At 34.5% G+C, this 20,896-nt stretch overlaps 1 protein-coding gene and 1 pseudogene across 1 annotated transcript in view; one reads left to right on the top strand and one right to left on the bottom strand.

Annotated features, from left to right (window-relative positions):
- FBXL17 (F-box and leucine rich repeat protein 17) overlaps positions 1–20,896 on the top strand; it is a 500,732-nt gene that overhangs the window by 23,706 nt on the left and 456,130 nt on the right. The window contains exon 4 of the mRNA XM_090276546.1: positions 13,785–13,916. Coding sequence (XP_090132672.1) covers positions 13,785–13,916 — 132 coding nt within the window. The remainder of the gene's footprint in view (positions 1–13,784; positions 13,917–20,896) is intronic.
- Positions 9,857–10,321, bottom strand: LOC150008792 (ubiquitin-ribosomal protein eS31 fusion protein pseudogene; annotated as a pseudogene).

Raw genomic sequence — 20,896 nt, 5'->3', positions numbered from 1 at the left:
CTCAACATTATTAGTCATCAGAGAATTGCAAATCAACAACCATAATGAGATACCATTTCACACCTAGTCTGATGGATATTAAAAACACAGAAAGAACCAGAAAATAAAGTATTTCTTTGGATGTGAAGAAGCTTGAACCTTTGTGCATTGCTGGTGGGAATGTAAAATGGTGCACCTGATTTGGAAAGTAGTTTGGTGTTTCCTCAAAAGATTATACACAGAACTGTCATCTGAACCAACAGTTCTTCCATACACACACACACCCCCACACACACTTGTTCACTAATTGCCATAGCAACATTATTCATAATAGCTATAAGGTAGAAACAATCCAAGTGTTTATTAAGAGATGAATGAATATACAAAATATTATATGTACAATGAACTATTATTATTAAGCCATATAATGGAATGAAATGCTGTTACATGGTACCACATGCATGAACCTTGAAAACATGCAAATTTAAGTAAACCTTACACAAAAAACAAAGATTGTATAATTCTACTTATTTAAAATACATTGTATAGGCAAATTCATAGAGACAGTACAAAGAGGTTTTTCAGGGACTGGAAGAAATGTGGAATGGTTATTTGGTACAGAGTTTTTGTTTGGGGTGATGGAAAGTTCTGGCTTTGGATAATGAGTGGTGATAGTTGCACAACACCAAAAATGTCATTAATGTTTCTGAATTACACACCTAAATATGGTTAAAATGACAAAGTTAGCAGTATATGTATTTTACCACAATAAAGGAAAATAACATTGTTTTCAGATTTTGAATTAATGTAAGGTAAAGGAAAAAGTCAGCCTCACCTAATCTGTCTTTACATGTTTCAGTGATATTTAGTTAACTAGGTAAAGAGCAGTTTAAGTAATCTTTATTGAGCATCTACTATGTGTCAGGCACAGTTTATATATTATAACAATTCATATGTTTAATTTCTCTACTTACACACAATCACTCTGTGAGTTAGGAATTGTTCCCTTTTTATAGATTAGAAAGCAATTACAGAGAAATTATAAGTAATTTTTCCAAGGTAAAGTTGTACGTGATAGCGCTGACACACATATCCAGGGATTTCTAGAGCTCATTCACACTTAGCTTATTCACTACCTTTTTCAGATGACATGACACTCATTTTATCCTTATAATGATAATTGATGTTTATAAGGAGACGAGAAAATTCTTCTTTATCAAAATGTGTTATATTTAGGTAGTTTAAGAATGCTTTAAGTATTATCTTTTTAAATTAGCATCAAAGTTAGCAAAGGGAGATATGTTTTGGGTGCTTTTCATCTGACAGGCATTGTATTGTGTGCTTTCATAAATGTTATCCAATTCACTCTTCATTACAACACTGATGTGGTATTTCAAGATGAACAATGGAATCTCTTGGAGTAAAGTAACTTGCCTAAGTTTGATTCTGCTTGATCTCCAAAGCCTAGGTATCATATCTAGAATTTTAAGCTGGTATGTCCAATGACTAGAGAAAATATTCTCCACATGTAATTGTATAGAATCTTCATTTAATGCCAAGAAACTTTATTTTTTTCTGAAAAAATTTCACTATAGCACTTTAACAGTTCTTTTAAAAAAAATCATTATTTTAAAGTGCATTTTATTGATTATGCTGTTATAGTAGTCCCAATTTTTTTCCTTTGCTTTCTTCTGCCCAGTACCCCGCTTCCCTCCAGTAATCCCTTCCACCCCCGCCTTTTAGTTCATGTCCATGGGTTGTGCATATATGTTCTTTGACTTCACCATTTCCTATATTATTCTTAACTTCCCCCTGTCTATTTTGTACCAACTATTTATGCTTCTTAATCACTGCATCATTTTCCCATTTCTCCCCCTTCCTCTTCCCAGCTGATAACCCTCCAAATGATCCCCATACCTATGATTCTGTTCCTATTCTGGTTTGCTTAGTAGGATTTTGTTTTTATTTTTTAGATTCAGTTGTTGATAGTTGTGAGTTTGTTGTCATTTTAATGTTCATAATTTTGATCTTTTTCTAAAGTAAGTCTCTGTGACATTTTATATTATAATTATAATAATAGCTTGGTGATGATGAACTTCTTTAGCTTTACCTTGTCTGGGAAGCACTTCATCTGTCCTTCCATTCTAAATGATAGCTTTGCTGGATAGAGTAATCTGGGTTGTAAGTCCTTGCTTTTCATCACCTTGAATACTTCTTGCCAGTCCCTTCTTGTCTGCAAAGTTGAGGAGGCAGTTTGCACAGACTTCCCCAGGCCAGCACTATCTGACAGAAATATATTGTAAGTCACATGTTATATAAAACTTTCTTGTAGCCATATTAAAAAATAACAAGGTAAATTGATTTTAATACTATACATTATATAGCACAGTACATTCAAAATAAAATATTATCTTTCAATATATAATTATTATAAAAATATTAATGAGCTATTTTAGATTCTTTTCTTCTTACTAAACATAATTTACATTTACAACACACCAAATTTAGATACTCAGTTTTTATGGGGAGTGTCGAAGTGTATGATCTTATTTCCTTTAAAATATATTTTGTTTTATTTTTTATTTTAAATATATTTTATTGATTATAATAACACAGTTGTCCCAATTTTCCCTTTGCACCCCTCCACCTGATGCTCCCACATTCCCTCCAGCATTCTCCCTTAGTTCATGTCCATGGGTCATGCATATAAGTTTCTTTGGCTTCTACATTTCCTTTACTATTAACATCCCCTGCCTATTTTGTACCTACCAATTTTTACTTCTTAATCCCTGCATCTTTTCCTCCATTCTTACCCTTCCCCCTCCCAGCTGATAATCCTCCAAATGATCTCCATATCTGATTCTGTTTCTGTTCTGCTTGTTTGCATAATTTGTTTTTTTAGATTCAGTTGATGAAAGTTATGAAATTATTGCCATTTTAATGTTCATAGTTTTGATCTTTTTCTTATACAGTTCCCTTCAACATTTCATACATTGTTGGTTTGGTGCTGATGAACTCCTTTAGTTTTACCTTGTCTGAGAAGCACTTTTATCTGCCCTTCCATTCTAAATAGCTTTGCTGGATAGAGTAATCTAGGTTGTAGGTCCTTGCTTTTCATCACTTTGAATACTTTTTACCAGCCCCTTCTTGCCTGCAAATTTTCTTTTGAGAAATTAGCTGACAGTCTTATGGGGACTCCTTTGTAGGTAACTGTCTGCTTTTCTCTTGGTGCTTTTAAGATTCTCTCTTTATCTTTATCTTTAATCTTGGCATGTTAATTGTGATATGTATGGAGTGGTCCTCTTTGGGTCTTGCTTGTTTGGGACTCCCTGTGCTTCCTGGACTTACATGTCTATTTCCCTCAACAAATAAGGGAAGTTGTATTTCATTATTTTTTCAAATAAGTTTTCAATTTCTTGCTCTTCCTCTTCTCCTTCTGGCATTTCTTTGATTCAGATGTTGGTACTTTTGGGGATGTCTCAGAGGCTTCTTTTATCCTTGTTTTTTTGAATTCTTTTTTCTTCTTCTGATTGAATGCTTTTTCTTTCTCGTTGGTTCCTTGTAGATTTTTTTTTATTTCATTTAATGCAGCCTTCATTTCTGCCTGACTCTTTTTTATGCCGTTGCACTACCCAGTGATTTCTTTGAGCATCCACCAGGGTTTTGAACTCTGCATCTGATAGATTGCTTATCTCCATTTCATTTAGTTCTTTTCCTGTAGTTTTTTTCTATTCTTTCATTTGTGACATATTTCTTTGTCTCTTAATTTTGGCAGCCTCCCTGTGTTTGTTTCTGTGTATTAGGTAGAGCTGATTTGATTCCCTGTAACATGACTTGTTGTAGAAAAGTAAATTGTGTGGGGTGGAGCCCTAAGTGATCTCTAGGGTGGGACAACCCATTTCACAGCTTTTTGGCTCTGTGTGGGGAGGAGTCAGAGACAGGAAAATGCCGCTGCCTGGGCTCTGGAGATTGCCTAGGAGGAAGCAGTTTCCTGGTACTCTCCCCTTCTTCTTGTATGCCACTTGTGCCCTTCCAGCTGTTGTCCTGGTGCTGAATACCAGAGGGGGTGGGTCTGCATGAGTTCGAAGTCTATTGCCAGTCTATTCCCTATTTCAAGGGAAATCTCTTGAGAATCCTGCAGTTTCTTCCTGCACCCCAACCCCCACTTGTTTTTACAGCCAGAAGTTATGGGACTTATCTTCCTGGTGCTGGAACCCTGGGCTGGGTGTTTTGGTCTGAAGCTAGGATCCCTCCCTCCCAAGGTATCCCTCCTAATTTTTATCCACCACATGTGAATGTGGAACCACCTATTCTGCAGCCTGTTCGTGCCTCTCCCCATCCCCACCTCTCCTACTTGTATGGATGAATGTGGCTTCTTTAAATCCTTGGTTTTCAGACTTCCATACAGTATGATTTTCTGACAAATCTGGGTGATATTTGTTTTGTAATGTACTTGTCATTTTTGCTGTAGTTGTGCATGGAGGCAAAGCGTGTTTACCTACGCCTCCATCTTGATCTAGTTTATTTAATATTTAATGTAATATTTATGTTATAATTATAGTTAGAAAAATAGAAGTTTGGGAACTAACATCATTGTTATTTGGCATTTCCCCCCCCCCTTGAATGTTTTTTTGATATTTGCTATTTCAATGTGTCAATTTTTTTGTGGTAAAATATACATAAAATTTGTTATTTTAACCATTTTAAGTATATAATTCACTGGCATTAAATACATTTATAATGTTGTGTAATCATTACCAATATCTATTTCCAGTACTTTATCATCATTATCAAATAATAACTACATACTTATTAAGGAATTACATACTATTCTCCTGACCTTTTCCCACTACTCCCTAGTAAGTTTTATTCTAATATGTGTTTATGAATTCTAGGCCTATTCTGGGTACCTCTTGTAAGTGTAATCATACAATATTCTTTTGCATCTGCCTCACTTCACTTAACATAATGTTTTAAGGTTCATCTATGTTACAGTATATATCAGAGTTTCATTCCTTCTTATGGCTTAATAATATTCTATTTTCTGTATAAACCACATTTTTTCCCTATTTATTTATTGATGGACACTTGATAGCTTCCTATATTTTTAAGCTAAGTTGTAAAAGTTTTAATCACAGTATTTTTTTAGTTGAAATACTACTAATAAGTAACAAAGGTTTGTGTATTGGTGTTAAATTAGCATTTTTGCGCTTTTTCTAAAAATTTAATATCTTTTCAGTGTGTAATCGATTCATTAAGTGGATATCCTGTATATGTTGTGAAGTCTCATTTGATCTGATTTTTAATTATACACCATGCCAATACAATTTAAAAAATAGTATTAGTTCATATTTTGTGAGCTTATGTAATATATTTTCATTGTATTGAATGGAATTGTCTTTGAACAAGGAAAATTGAACAATAGAAATGTAGGGAAAAGATTCAAATTTGAGCCCTTGAAGTGGGTTAAGTTAGTGGCAGTTAGAAAGTTTTCTTTGCTTTCTTCCATATCTCATAGTCTGTGCTATTCTGCTATACATGAAGAAATGAATGAATCAAGTTATAAAATTTTTGTTTTTATCATTTTACAAACAAGAACAATTAACATAGGTGAAGTCACTTGAAGTTATGGATTGGGTTTTGTTCACTGTCTGTTTTGCATGTCTGTAATAGTTATAGCGGTGACACATTTGGAATGGAAAGTAAGAGGAACAGCTTTCTTTTATTGAAGGTGGCACACCTGACGTTTTAAGAATGTTTTCTTAATATTGGTTTTGAGCAGCTTTCATGTGACATTGGAAGATCAATCCTTATTTTTTTTACAGTGGGTCCCATCTTGTGGTTTCAGTTGTCTGGCTTCTTTGTCAATTGAAGTTTACTCTTCCTAAAGTGTTTGTTTTATTATAAAAGTAACCTAGTAACAACAGATGGCTTCTTAAAACATATTTCTTTTGTAAATTCTCAAAGGTAGTATGCAAAATTTTAATTAAAATTTGAGGTGCTGGTAAAATCACCTCCCAACATCTTATAGAAACATTTGAAAAATACCTTTGGATGTTTTTGAGTAAATTTGTAAATAATCTTGAATAATTATTTTAAATAAGAAAAGGATGAATCAAGAACAACCCATTTTCTATATATTACTTACTCTAGTTTATTTACAGTTTAGTTACTGCCAAAATGAACCATGGCTTAATGGGAGCATAGACTGGCTTCTTTTATAAAGATTTTATTTATTTATTTTTAGAGAGAGGGGAAGGCAGGTAGAAAAGGAGAGAAACATTGATGTCAGTCAGTTGCTTCTCCCACACCCCCAGCTAGGGACCTGGCCCACAACCCAGGCATGTGTCCTTACTGGGAATCAAACCAGAGAACTTTTGGATCGCAGGCCAGCACTCTCTCCACAGAGCCACATCAGCCAGGGCTAGACTGGCTTCTTCTAAGTGAAGTGGCTACACCCTTTTCATTAAACACTTTTTTTCAGGATTGACTGGTGGGTGCCCTTGACACATTGTTCTTCTTGAGTTAGAGGAGAGTTTCTGTTACTAGTCATCTGACTTGTATTTTGCCTTGGGACCCTGACTGGTATAGAATTTTTATCTGTAACATCTTAAATGACATACTAGAGTTCTGTGTTTTAGGTTACCCATTTACTTGGGTGAAGAATGAGAGTTAGAATTATAGAGTGCCAGGTACAAGTAACAATGAAGTATAGGCTGGGTGTGAATGGAGAGGTCTTGTTAGAGATGAAATTCCACAAAGCTGGTAACCTCCATTACCTGGAAGGGCCTTAGGGAGGCTGTTTTCCAGTATCTAACCAAGGTGAGTGGTGATAACGCATCCAGTCAACATCGACCAGATAGGTATTATTACCTGATGATAACTTAGCATTTCACAATGTTCTTTGGTAGGGTATAAAGTATTCTTCAGGTAATTTTGAGGTGTTAGTAGATTCTTTAGGTACTGATGTTTTGCTAGGATAAAATGAGAGTAAATTATTTATTTGATACTGGAGGAGATCAGTTACAGTTTGGGGTTTCCCACCCTGGCACTAGTTCCTGCAGAGGGAGTTTTGTTCTAGTTGGTTTCTGCTCTGGCAAGTTGTGATTTTGTGCATCCAATTTTTTGTCTCTCCAGTTTTGGGGGCAGTGGTGTTCCCTGTAATCTTAATTTCTGATGAATATAAGAAGTGATGTTGATTTTTCAGTTTGTTTAGCTTTTTATTTATTGTTAGAATGGAGTGACAGCTTGTAAGTTCTTTACATGCTGGTCTGGAATCCAGATGTTGATATATATTTTTTAATGGCATTGCAATTATAGGATTATCACCTGGATCTTGTTTACACTCAGTTTTATGCTTGAATATGATAGATCAGTGAAAAGCCCAAGGTCTTTCCCAACCCCGTTTAACTTGGATGGTCTAGACAAGACCTTACTCTAGAGCAGTGGTTCTCAACCTTCCTAATGCCACAACCCTTTAATACAGTTCCTCATGTTGTGGTGACCCCCAACCATAAAATTATTTTTGTTGCTACTTCAGAACTGTAATTTTGTTACTGTTATGAATCGTAATGTAAATATCTGATATGCAGGATGTATTTTCATTGTTACAAATTGAACATAATTAAAGCATAGTGATTAATCACAAAAACAATATGTAATTATATATGTGTTTTCCGGTGGTCTTAGGCGACCCCTGTGAAAGGGTTGTTCGGCCCCCAAAGGGGTCACGACCGACAGCTTGAGAACCGCTGCTCTAGAGTCTGGTTCTTACTCTGTAGTACTACCCATTTGGTGTCTCAGTTGGATGCCAGGGCTCTTTTCAAGATCTGTCCACTTTGCCCCTGACTGGTGTGACTTTGTTGGGTGTTATCCCACAAAGTGAAACGTCGCTGGTTTGATTCCTGGGTTAGGACACATGCCTGGGTTGTGGGTTCTTTCCCTGGCTGGGGCACATACGAGAGGGAACTGATCAAAGTTTCTCTCTCACATTGATGTTTCTCTCCCTCTCTTTCTCCCTTCCCCTCTCTCTAAAAATAAATAATAAAAAAAATCTAAAAAAAAAAAAGATCTTTCTATTTTGTTAGAGCCGGACCTACAATGTCTTTAGCACTCTTTTCCTGGATAAAGAATGCTGTATTTAGAAGAATTATACTACTGCTGCTGCTGCTGCTGCTGCTGCTGCTGCTGCTGCTGCTGCTGCTGCTACTACTACTACTACTACTACTACTACTACTACTACTACTACTACTACTACTACTGTGTTTCAGATAGATGACTAATTGTGTTACATTCAGGGCATATTGACACGGATATTCAAATAGGGCTTGGTTGATGTCCCCTGAATGTTTTTTTGTGGATGATGGACAGATGGTTGCAGCATTGAGAGATTTGAACATCAGCAAACCTGGGAAATACACTGGGTATAATGATTGTCTAGTGCCTGGATAGTCTGGAACATTAGGGCATTTATGGTTGGGGTAATGGTGATTAGTATAGATAGGCACTGATGCATATGCAGTCTTGACTATTACATCCCATGATGGTTTCTAAAACAGAACATCAGTTTCTGCAGTGAGACTAAATGACAGTAATTATAATTATAAACAAGGCAGTTTTCCCTAACAAGTTGCTTAGGTCCCATGCTGCTAATATCTGTTGAGGTCAGCCACGTGGTCCTTATCTGTGTATGGCTACTCATGCGGCCCCTACATCTATGGAAAGTTGTTTGTTTGTAGACAAAGCCACCAAACCCGCTTGCTAAGGTCAAAACTAGATGCAATCAGTTTAAATCTCTCTCCCAGGCTGCAGCAGTATGACTTGACCTATCTTTACATGAGGTCCTACCAACCTGTCTTCATATGCTGATGTCTTAAGATCATGCCTTTTTAAAAAATTTATTATTTTTATTTATTTTTCTATTACAGTTCTCCCCCCCCTTGCTCCTCCCTCTTATTCATGCCTTTTATGTAGATTGTATTTTTTTTAAAGATTTTATTTATTTTTAGAGAGAGGGGAAGAGAGGAAGAGAAACATCAGTACATGAGAGGCATGGATTTGTTGCCTCTCACATGCTCCCAATTGGGAACCTGGCCCGCAACGAGGCATGTGCCCTGACTGGGAATTGAACTGGCGACCTTTTGGTTTGCAGGGCAGCATTCACCAGACAGGGCTAGATTCTATTCTTCTATGGTGCCCTAAGTATGGTACCTAGAATCTGATCAAGTTGGCAAATAAAATAAAGGAATAGTGACAGAGGAAAAGTATCAACTCGATTATTCAGAAAAGATAGATTGGAAAATGTTGCTTAGTAATAAAGTTAAATGAGATTGCTGACTCAATGCTGTAGTTTGGCTGCCTGACTCACTTATCATCAGGAAGGCCAGTCCAGCAGAGTGGCCTGCCTCTGTAGAAGTGGAGATTGCTTGCTTCCTGTGAATAGTTTGTTCCCAAGATGAAGAGTAGAAATTAGCTGAACATACATAATTTATTAAATACAAACTAAGCAGTGAAGAGACCAGGAATTAGATGAATTGAACTTCCTCCGGAAGAAGTAAGCAGTGGTAGAGAAGAAGCATTTTCCTTCTATGTGTGTATTTTCTTGATTTATTTGCTTTAGAACATCTATACTAATTTCTTGCTATGGAAGTTGAGCATTTAGCTCATTTATCCTTCCCTGTCTTCTTTCCTTTCATTTTCCCAACATAATTCTATTATAATTTTGGTTAAATAAGTATTCAGTGTTTACATTTTATAATTATGTACCTATCTTTTTCTCTGTAGAATTTTGTTTTTATTGAAATTAACAAATGTCTTTTTCTCCCCTTCAGTAAATTTTTATTTTTTTTGTTTCTGTCTTTTATTAACCCAAATAAAATTACTTGCCTTTTGGTTTGTTGAAGCAATAGATCAGACATTTGCCACAATAATGTCTGTGAAAGTGGTTGGTCATAAAAATTCCAACACCACATTCATCTGAAAGCACTTCTGACGAAGGCAACTGATTTTGTCTTTCTCATCCACTTTGTAATATTTCAGAATAGCCAGCTTAATCTTCTTTTTCTTATACTTATTTTTCTTGGGAGTAGACTAAGACTTCTTCCTTTTCATAGCACCACTGTGAAGTCTCAACACAAGATAAAGAGTGGACTCCTTTTGAATGTTGTTGTCAGACAAACTACATCAATTTGCCAGTAGCTTGCCAGTAGCTTGCCAGCAAAGATCAGTCTTTGCTGATTAGGAGGAATTCTTGGATCTTGGCCTTTACATTTTCTGTTGTGTATGAGGGTTCAACCTCAAGAGTGATGGTCTTCCTTGTAAGGGTTTTAATGAAAATCTGCATCTTGGCAGTGATTCCACTGCAGATGGCAGATTGGAAAAAGCTTGTTTAGTTTTTGTAGTTTTTACACTGATGGAGCCAAAAGCATTTTCCTACTTGTATCAGTTTATCTATATGTAGATGCTTAATCAAAATTTATCTCCTTAAGCAGATTTTCCTGGCATAGTCTGAAGGCTCCATGATGGACTTCTTGTACTCTTGCATTAGTAGTCATTTTAGTATCTTATCTTCACCATTATCCTTAAGGCATTCCTCATCTTGCTGTTATGTTAGATGTTCTATTACTCAGATGTCATGTCTTCTTTCTCTTGGTGTATCATCATGTTACAGCAATAGTTTCTTGATAAAGAATATATGAGAGATAAATCTTTAAGAAGTTGCATGTCTGAAATGTATTTTTTCTACCCTTACACTTAATTTATAGTCTGAATCCTGAGTATAGAATTTTAGGTGTGAAATAATTTTCCTTTAGGATTTGATGGCATTGACCTATTTCCTTTCAGTGTTATTTTTTTTTTTTTCAAAAGATTTTATTTATTTTTAGAGAGGGGGAAGGGAGGGAGAAAGAGAGGGAGAGAAACATCAGTGCAGGGTTGCCTCTCGTATGCCCCCAACCGGAGACCTGGCCCGCAACCCAGGCATGTGCCTTGACTAGGAATCAAACCAGTGACCCCATGATTCACAGTTTGGTGCTTAATCCAGTGAACCACACCAGCCAGGGTTCAATGTTATTTTTAATTAGTTTGATGCCTTAAAAAAAAAAAAAAAAAAACAACTTAATCCTTTGTATGAAATCTCTTTCTCTCTGAAAGTCAGTAGAATCTCTTTTTATACTCATAATTCTGTAATTTTGTGATGATTTGCCTTGGCATCAGTCTATTTTTGTCATTTGAAGTGAACACATGAGTCAGCCCTTTCAGTCTGGATATCTGTAACCTTTCATCATGGAACATTTTATAGAGTTAATTTTTTGAGTTCTTCCATATTCACTGTATAAGCTTTCACATTGTGCCCACATTTTCAGCAGTGTGCTTCTGCTCTCTGGTATGAATGGTGTATCCCAGTCTGAAGACCCTATATTTTTTGCTCTCCCAATTGAACTCCACTCTTTTACTATTGTGGGAGAATGGCAAGTTCAGGTTGTGCAGTAATGGGAGATGGTCGGGTGGTTAACGCTAAAGCAGACTTTAAAGAATTCTGTGTTTTTAGCACCAACCTTGCCCTCACGGCAGACATTTGTGAGTCTATCGGCGATTCTGTAGGGATTATCAAGTTGCTTCTGTGCTTTCCCCACAATTGATTTAAATTCAGGTTTCTCAGGTATAAATAATGTGCCATTGTACATTTGTTCTAGAAATATGTGTGCCTTTTAATGCATTATAAGATCTGGTAGGTATCTTAAGGAACTTGATGAATACTGATGAGCAAAAATGACATTTCATTGTATCTGCAACAACAGTAATATATAAAATTGTCCTTGATTTCTGTTGTTTACCAAGTCCCATATACTGCTAAATACTGTTTTGTTTTTTCTCTTATATTCATGAGTGACAGAAAGGCTAAAGTTGATTTAGAGGATAGTATGAGAATATAAAAATGTATTTTTTTTCTCATTCACTTTTCTGTAATCTCTGATTTCTACCCATGGACTCAATTTAGAACTCTTGAATTAACTGAAACATGAGACCATAATCATGGTTTCCTATATTTGTCCACATTTTTCAAAGTGATTTCTATAGTGTGTTAGTCTGATCAACCTTTCATTCATTCAGCAAATATTTACTAAGTATCAACTAAGTGTATGACACTGGGTACCAGGGATACATTAGTTAACTAAACAAATTTTTATCATCGTGGAGTTTATGTATCTTGTGGAATATATAATTGGTTATAGTGTAGTGTATGTTTAGATACATAGTTTATATGTATCACCATCCCTAGAAAAATAGCTGAAATCACTTACTTTCTAATTTAAGTGCTTACTTCAATTTTAATGACTATATAATAATCTTATGAATGGACCCTAATTTATACCTTTAGATTTTTTCCTACTGTTTTAAAAAAAAGATTTTATTCTGGCCCAGCTGGTGTGGCTCAGTTGGTTGAGTGTTGTCCCATAAACCCCAAGGTCGCAGGTTTGATTCACAGTCAGGGCACGTCCCTTAGTTGTGGGCTTGGTCGTTGGTTGGGGCACCTGCAGGAGGCAACCAAGAGATGTTTCTCTCACAAGGAGGTTTCTCTCTCTCCCTTCCTCTGTCTGGAATCAGTAAATATATATAAAAATTAAAAAATTCATTCTGTTAATTTTTCTTAGCTAAATCTTTACAACACACCTTTAGTTGATTATTCCAACAATTTATTATTAAAAAATTTAAATATATGGAAAATTTGAATTTTACAGTAAACACAGATCCTCTACTTAGACTATATAATTAATATTTTAGTATGCTTACTTTACTACATATCTATCCAATTACCCATTCCTCTTTAGTTAATTTTTAAGTAAATATTTAGAAGCAGAGTCATGCATTTTTCAGGCACATTTAAAAATAATTTTTTAAATTTATGGTTAAGTAGCCATCCTGGGAAATTTTTATTATTAATTTACACTCTAACCAGTTCAAAGTTCATACTTTGAACCCTTGCCAAAACTGTGTTTTAATTGTTTTTATGTAACTTTTTGCTAATTTTTGATATACAGGTTGTTTCTAAAGTAAGTTTCTCCTTTTACATATGACTCTCTGCATATGTAATACTCATAAAACAGCATTTATAATTTTCTTTGATCTAATCTCCACTGTAGATTTTGAAAAGAAATATATATAATTTGTTCTTTGTTGATACATAATGTTTTTAAATGGGAACATTGTGCTTGTTCATCAGTTACCTCAGGTGCAGTTGGGATTTCAGTCAGAAAATCACTATTCCTTTTTTATTTTTAGTTTATGCATTACAGTAGGTGAATAAGTACTCGTAGAATGTTAGCCATAGCATGCTCAAACTTTTTCCTTTTTCACAGAGTGGTTGTGCCAAAGGTGAGAAATGATTTACTGGGACATTCAGAAGTAGAACTAGAATCTCATGAATTAAATTCTTTCACTCACTGGTCCTTTGTTTTACTTCTTGGGCCTTTTTTTTATGCCTTGGACTGGTGTTCCACTCAGTGCAACACTATAATTGCTATAAAGACTCAGAAATAAAGGTGTGCATTTGAGGTCTTAAGCAATCGAAGTACTTAGGTGGGCATGTAATGGGAGGTAGTTGAAGCAAGAAGTTAGATTAGAAGATGGAAAGGCTTACACAATACTATTTGAAATGATAGATTGCTTGTGTTTTATTTTAAAAGTAGTTTATAAACAATTATATAACTTTGGTATGGCTGTTTTTAAAATAATATGGAAATTTTACCAGATATATGTTACCTTTGTTATTTTCTAAGCATTTAGCCAAATCTTTTTGTTCACAGCTGGGCTCAAAATGCAGAGAACTGAAAGATATTCATTTCGGCCAGTGTTACAAGATCTCTGATGAAGGCATGGTCGTCATAGCTAAGGGCTGTCTGAAATTACAGAGAATATACATGCAGGAAAACAAATTAGTAAGTACTTATATTATCCTTGTGTTTTTGATTTTGTTTCTAACTTTTAAATTCCTTATAATTTACCTTGTAAATTTTCATATGCTTATTATTATTACTTTTTGGTGGTTTAGAGGCAAATCCTACTTAATAGCAAGAATTCTCTCAAAACAATGGTTTTACAAGTTGATCCTCTGATTTTATAGGTGCTTGTATGTGGTCCTTGCATGACAGTCAGCTAACTCAGATATATTGGAAAAAATTAAATTTTGGTTGTAAAACGTAAGTGTGTGGTTGTAGTCCTTTCTGATTCCCCTAGAGATTGTAATAATGTCAAATAGTTTGGATTTTTTAAATATTCTGACAGATATACACTTGTGAAACACAACCTTTCACTAAGTATGGTGAAAAATGGTGATTCAATAAATTGAGGCAGATAATCTTGGTTGCTATACAGTAGTCCCTCTCTGTATCATGGTTCACTTATCGCAGCCTCACTGTATCACGGGATTTTTAAAAATATTATATTTAATTATTTATTGCGGATTTTTCACTATAATGTGGGATTTTGCGGTACTGTATATGTATGTTGTTAAAGTTACGTAGGTTTAAGAGAGTAGAATATGTTTAAGAACATAAGTAGTGTTTATAAAAGTGTGGAAAAGGTTAATAAGGGAATGGGAAAGGTTAATAAGGGACTGGGAATGGTTTATAAGTGTGTGGGAAGGGCTTATAAAGCCTTAAAATATATATAAATACTAAAATAAATGTAAGGTTCCTGCTTCGTGGATTTTCACCTGTTGCCGGGGGGTGGAGGGGTCTAGAATGTAATACCCGCGATAAATGAGGGAATACTGTATAGGTTTTATATTTTAAGCTCACATATGTGTAACTTAGTTATACTTAATATATTATATGTAATGTATTTAAAACCATTTAATTTTATTGAGATATAATTCACATATCATAAAATTCAATTTTAAAGTGTAAATTCAGTGATTTTAGTATATTCACAAAATTGTGCAGTCATCCTCACTAATTCTAGAATATTTTTATTATCATGAAAAAAAACTGTGCTCCTTAGCCATCATTCTCCATTTATCCTTCCTTCAGCCCTTGGCAATTGGTAATCTACTTTCTCTCTCTATGGATTTGCCTGTTCTAGACATTTAATATAAGTGGAATTACCCCGTATGTGGTGTTCTGTGTCTGGCTTCTTTCATTTAGCGTAATGTTTTCATGGTTCATCCCTGTTTTAGCATGTGACAGAGCTTCATTTCTTTTATATGGCTGAATAATATTCAAAATTCATTTAATTTTGATTTGATTGATACACAGTACAAGTTAACAGAAAAAGTTGTCACTAGGGAGGTACTAATAGGGTTTTCAATGCTGAATAAAGGTGCACTTTAAAATATGCAATGTTATTGTGGCCAGTGTGGCTCAGTTGGTTGGAGCACTGTCCCATAAACCAAAAAGTCATGGGTTTGATTTCCAGTTAGGGCACATGCCTAGGTTGCAGGTGTGGTCCCCAGCTGGGGTGCCTATGAAAGGCTACCAATTGATATTTCTCTTTTGCAACGATATTTCTCTCCCTTCCTTCCACTATCTCTAAAATCAATGAGCATGACCTTGGATGATAATCAAAAAAGTTAAAATAGTCAGGGTTGTCTTAAATACATAGCATATTTACAAATACTTCTTTTAAAGATTTTATTTATTTTTAGAAAGAGGAGAAGGAAGGGAGAAAGAGAGGGAGAGAAACGTGGATGTGTGAGAAAAACAGTGATCCATTACCTTTCACGCATGTTTCATCCAGGGACTGTAGCCACAACCCAGGCATATGCCCTGTCTGGGAATAGAACTACAGACCATTCACTTTGCTGGGCAGTATTCAACCAACTGAGCCATGCCGCTCAGGGCCAAAGAAGACTCGCTTTTTAATTGTATCTCCAAAATAAAGAGATCTTTTGTTTCTTCTTAGAATTTATAAAAAATGATAAATACATCTCATATATTAATGTAGGTTTTGAAAGTTTCCTTGAATCATCAGCAATTCAAGTGAGATAATGCTATTTTAAAAATATTTCAGTTAGAAAAATTGGAACACTATGAATTAAGAGTAAATGCTTTTATTACTACATAGAATTATACTTGTCTCTGGAATTATATAGTAAAAATGTTTCACTTTTCTCTTTACTACATTTAGTACAAGCTTAATAATCACTCCTGAGGCAGTATGACCTTGTAGAGGGAATAATGTCTTGGTTAGAGAGACTGAATTTTGAATCCTGGTATCTACTTACTTGCTTTATGATTCTGGGAAAGTTACTTAAGCGCTTATGTCTGAACCCCACTTAACAAATGAGGTTAATACTTGTCTTTTTGCACACAGTGGCTTTGATGATTAAATGACATAATGACCTTAAATTGTCTAGTACGAACTCTGACCCATAAGAGGCTACGAAAAGCCATGGCTGTGTGGCTTAGTTGGTTGGAGCATCAACCCGTACACCAAAAGGTTGGGGGTTCTTTTCTTGGTCAGGGCACATACCTACGTTGCAGATTTGATACCCACTCTCTTTATCCCCTCCTTACTCTGCTAAAAACTAGTGGTTTTTATGAGATTATCACTATATTTATTGGTTGGTTGTTTCCACTTTTCACTCAAGATAAAAGACAGTAAACCCAACTTTTTTTTTTTTTGTATTTAGCACATAATGGGAACATTTGTTGAGTGAGTAATATTTGTTTTCTTGTTGAGTAAATACAGAGAAACATTTTTCTTGGTACATTAAAAATTTTAGTCAGTGGTTTTCCAAAGGAATTAACTGTATGTTTTTTTAAAACTATATATTGTTTTGAAGTTTCTAGTTATGTTCATGTTAGCTTTTTCCTAATATTGTCCATTAGAAAGTTGTTATATACTTAAATACCAAGGGAAACAGTTTTGTATATAGGGCTATTCAGTAAATATTTGATTTCATTGAAAATTTAAAATAATTTTGCCAGATATTAAAGAAAATTCAGTTTAATAAAGTTTTTTTTCAATTGAAGGTTCTTAGAAAATAAAATTTAGAATACTTTGAACTCTTTATATTGGACAATTGCATTATTGATAACCTCCCATAGGAACTTTGCTTTGTAGTTTTGGAATTTATAAAGTAAGGAAGACTATTTGAATTACTTGCAAAACTATAATTTTAAGTAGTTGGGTTGTTTTAAGTCTGAGAAGTGTTGTTATTAGTCATTTAGCAATGAATATTTTAAATAGGGTAAGTAGAAATAATTGTGGTCTGGTTAAAGGCAAGTAATATCTATGCTATTTATATTTTATATGTAATTACAAACAGGAAATATAGACATTATTAAACAGGAAACTATTTTAAATTAACAACTGATAGAAATACTTAGGAGAATATAATGTCTGAAGGATGCCAACAGTATTTGACCTGTGCAGATGTTAATTGTTAGCCATATTGTTTTGCTAATTATCTTATTAAAAAGTGAATTTTCTCAAAAGAGTTTTCGAGTTCCATTGTGTAGTCTGTAACATCTGTGCTATGTAGTATCATAGCATAGTGTTTTTATTTAAATATAAACTTTGCTGACTTTAGAATATCAAATTGGTTGTTTTTATACATTGACAGTATTTGACTGAGTATACTTTTTTCATGTTATACCTTGGCCTTTAGATGGCAGCATTGTCTTTGTATATTTCAGTGATAGCTTTTTGTGTCCTTGATATAACTAAAAAGATAACAATGTTTTTACACAGTTTTTGCAGATATTATGGTTTATTTAAAGTTTTTGTTCTTTAGGTGGTTTTAATGGTAAAAACTTTTAAATTTTTATTTATTTATTTTTATAGAGAGGGGAAGGAAGGGAGAAAGAGAAGGAAAGAAACATCCAATGGTTCCTTCTTTCATGTTCCCAACTGGGGACCTGGCCTGCAACCCAGACATGTGCCCTGACCTTTTGGTTTGTGGGATGACACCCAACTGCTGAGCCACACCAGCCAGAGCAGTGGTAAAATATTTTATTAAAATAATTTGAAGTATTGGTTGCAGCTAGAATGTTAAAAGATGAACTTGATGTTTTTCACAAAGCCAAGATATTCAAACATTATTGTTTGTGGCACTAATTAAAGTAAGATAAACTTTATAATAGAGTAAGGATGCCTGTGTTTACCAGAAGGAAGACGATTATTCACGTGGAAATTGAGGACAGTGACTTGGCATTTTAAGACTCAAATGAATTACGGTGTGGCAAAGAGTTAGGATTTACATCTAAGAATCTTTAAAAAAAAATCTTTTCAAAAGAGAATTAATTTCTGTTTTAGTCATTTTTGAGTTGTACAGGTGTCATGTACCTACATAAATGTATTTTACATTCAACTTAAAACACTTGTATAGAATCTAAAAGTAGATGTGAGGAATACAACTATAGTGAGGGTCTAGTATGTCATATACACTGTTTCCCTGCTCCTTATGATAGCTTGCATACCACTTCTGAGCAATGCCTGCTCCGAAGTTATTTTAAAGGCATATTTAATTTGTGTGTATAGTTACTGATGATCTAGGAACTTCATTAAATATATTCTCTCTGCTTCTTTACTTTCTTTGTTTTAGAGTCTGTTTCTCTAAACAGAGGAACTGTTTGGGCAGCTTTCTATTCTCCTGTAAAATGATGGGGCCAGAGAGGTTATCTATTATTTGTTATCCAATCTGATGTTTTAAAGTACTGTACTAGGATTTTATAAATTATTATGAAAATGGCTTCCATGCTGAGTCCTCTGGTCATCATATTTGATATTATATCTGTATGTGTTGTGTGTATTTTTTAAAAAATACCTTCTACTTGGTAAAGCTGAGTTGTGAACTAGTATAGATTTTCTGTATTATCAAGAAAGTATTAATGCATTATGAATAGATTTTAGAACGTTTTAGGGAAATAATAAATGTTTCCTGATTAAAACTTGATTTTCTGAAAGTTAATTGTGACCTTTTATTTTATTTCAACCTCCAGGTGAATAATTATTTTACTAGTGTTATAATTCTTTGACATCTCCTAGACTCCTTTGGCTGCTTTTACAACATTATTTGTAACATGATTTTTTACTGTTTTTAATTTTATTATCTTTTGGAGGCTTACACAGATAAGGTAGGATCTAAAGTCACTTCCAGGGTTTCTTTCTTCTTCCATGCTGGAAGCATTTAGGGGGTGATTAAGGCAAACACTATGTTTGAATTGAACTGAACAGATTGTGCCTTGATCTTGTGTTTCTTACTCATGTGATTTGGGTTATCTTATATTTTGTGCATTCATTTCCTTATTTGTAGAAAGGATATAAAACTACTTTGAAAATGCTCTTATGAGGATCAGATTAAATGAGATTAAGAGGTAAAGTACCAAATGTGTTTCATAGTCCCAAACATAAGGGATCTTCAATAAAGATAACTTCTTCCACTTCCTACCAGAGTTTATTTCTGAAGTCTGCCAATTTGAATTGGGCTGTATCAGTGACCAATATCATCTACTATGTTCTTATTTCACCCATTAGCTATCTACAGTTTAATTTCTTTTTGCTTCTTGCTGTGATTTGAGGTTCTTGCAGTAGCCAAATAAGTAGACTAGTAATTATGTTATCATCAACTGGGTTATGTAAGGTAAATATTTACATCAGAGCTTAAATAGCAGTAGTTAATTCAGTATGTACTGTATGAAGGCTTATGTTTCTTCATTCATTTACTTTTCCACTTAGAGTTCATGTCAAAGGTTTTGGCCCTCACTCCCCTCAATTCTCCCACTGCACTCCTGATATCTTATTTCTCAAGCACTCCTTGTGAAGTGAGTTTACTTGTAATCTCCAACATAAATAATTTACATTTGTGAGGGAGTCCGTTTTCACTTCAGCCTCCAGATTCTCCCAGGGTAGATATCTGCGTTCATTGCCCTTTCCTCTCTTAATAGAGGAGGCATTTACTTTCACAGAGTGGTAGTTTTCAGTAAACAGTGATTCATGAATGTGGCATTCTAACAAAGGGGACCTGAAGATACTGATCTTCATTTTGCTTATGTATACTACATGTCAGGGTTTTGCTGTTGCTTTTTGATTTTTAAACATATTTAATACTAGTTACCTTTTATTGAGTATTTATAATGTACCTGGCACTGTGAAATTTTACACAATTAATCCTCAAACTTCCATATGTGGTAGCTTATTTTTTTTATTCCATTGTACAGATGAGTATATAGAGGCCTAAAGAGGTTAAGTAACAACAAATCAGTGTCAAAGTCAAGGCTGCAACCCAAATCTGTTAGATTCCCAAACCTTTGTCTCCAAGCTCCTTTGATTACATGGATACATTACTGATGGAGCTAATCCATATGTCTTTGAACCAAGCAGTAATTTCCAAAGGGTATTATCGCCCTTTAAGACATGGACATGTAGTGTGAGACATCAAAGGAAGAAGTTAACTGTTAGTAGGAGCAGATCTCTTTGCTAGGATAACTGATTTTAGGGCAAGCTGTAAATACCAGTGGAGGTATATTAGAATCTTTTCTAGGAAAATTAGTAAAATTATCAAATAAGGAAACAGTCTTCAAGATAATGTTTAATGTTATCTTATGTACAAATAGGAACATAATTAACTTTAACAGAATTGTACTCATTATGTAACAATTTTTACTTTGCAAAATTATACTATTTTACATTTTTTGTGAAATTTGGATTCAGATGCTAATACCATTTCATTTTTGTCCAGCACATCTAACAGAAATTTTAATGGATTAATGAACTGATAACTTTCTTTTTAAAAAAATATTTTATTTTAGAGAGAGGAAAAGGGAGGGAGAAAGAAAGGGAGAGAACATTGATGTGAGAGAGAAACCTCAATTGATTGCCTTCTGCCTTCTGCAAGTGCCTAGATGAGGGCAGAGCACAGAGCCCACAACCCAAGCACGTGCCCTGGCTGGGAATCAAACCCATGACCTTTTGG

The sequence above is a fragment of the Furipterus horrens genome, unplaced genomic scaffold (genome assembly GCF_987537825.1).
Source record: "Furipterus horrens unplaced genomic scaffold, mFurHor1.1.pri manual_scaffold_5, whole genome shotgun sequence".
NCBI lineage: Eukaryota > Metazoa > Chordata > Mammalia > Chiroptera > Furipteridae > Furipterus > Furipterus horrens.
The sequence above is the reverse complement of the archived record's forward strand: the minus strand, read 5'-3'. Positions and strand labels throughout refer to the sequence as shown.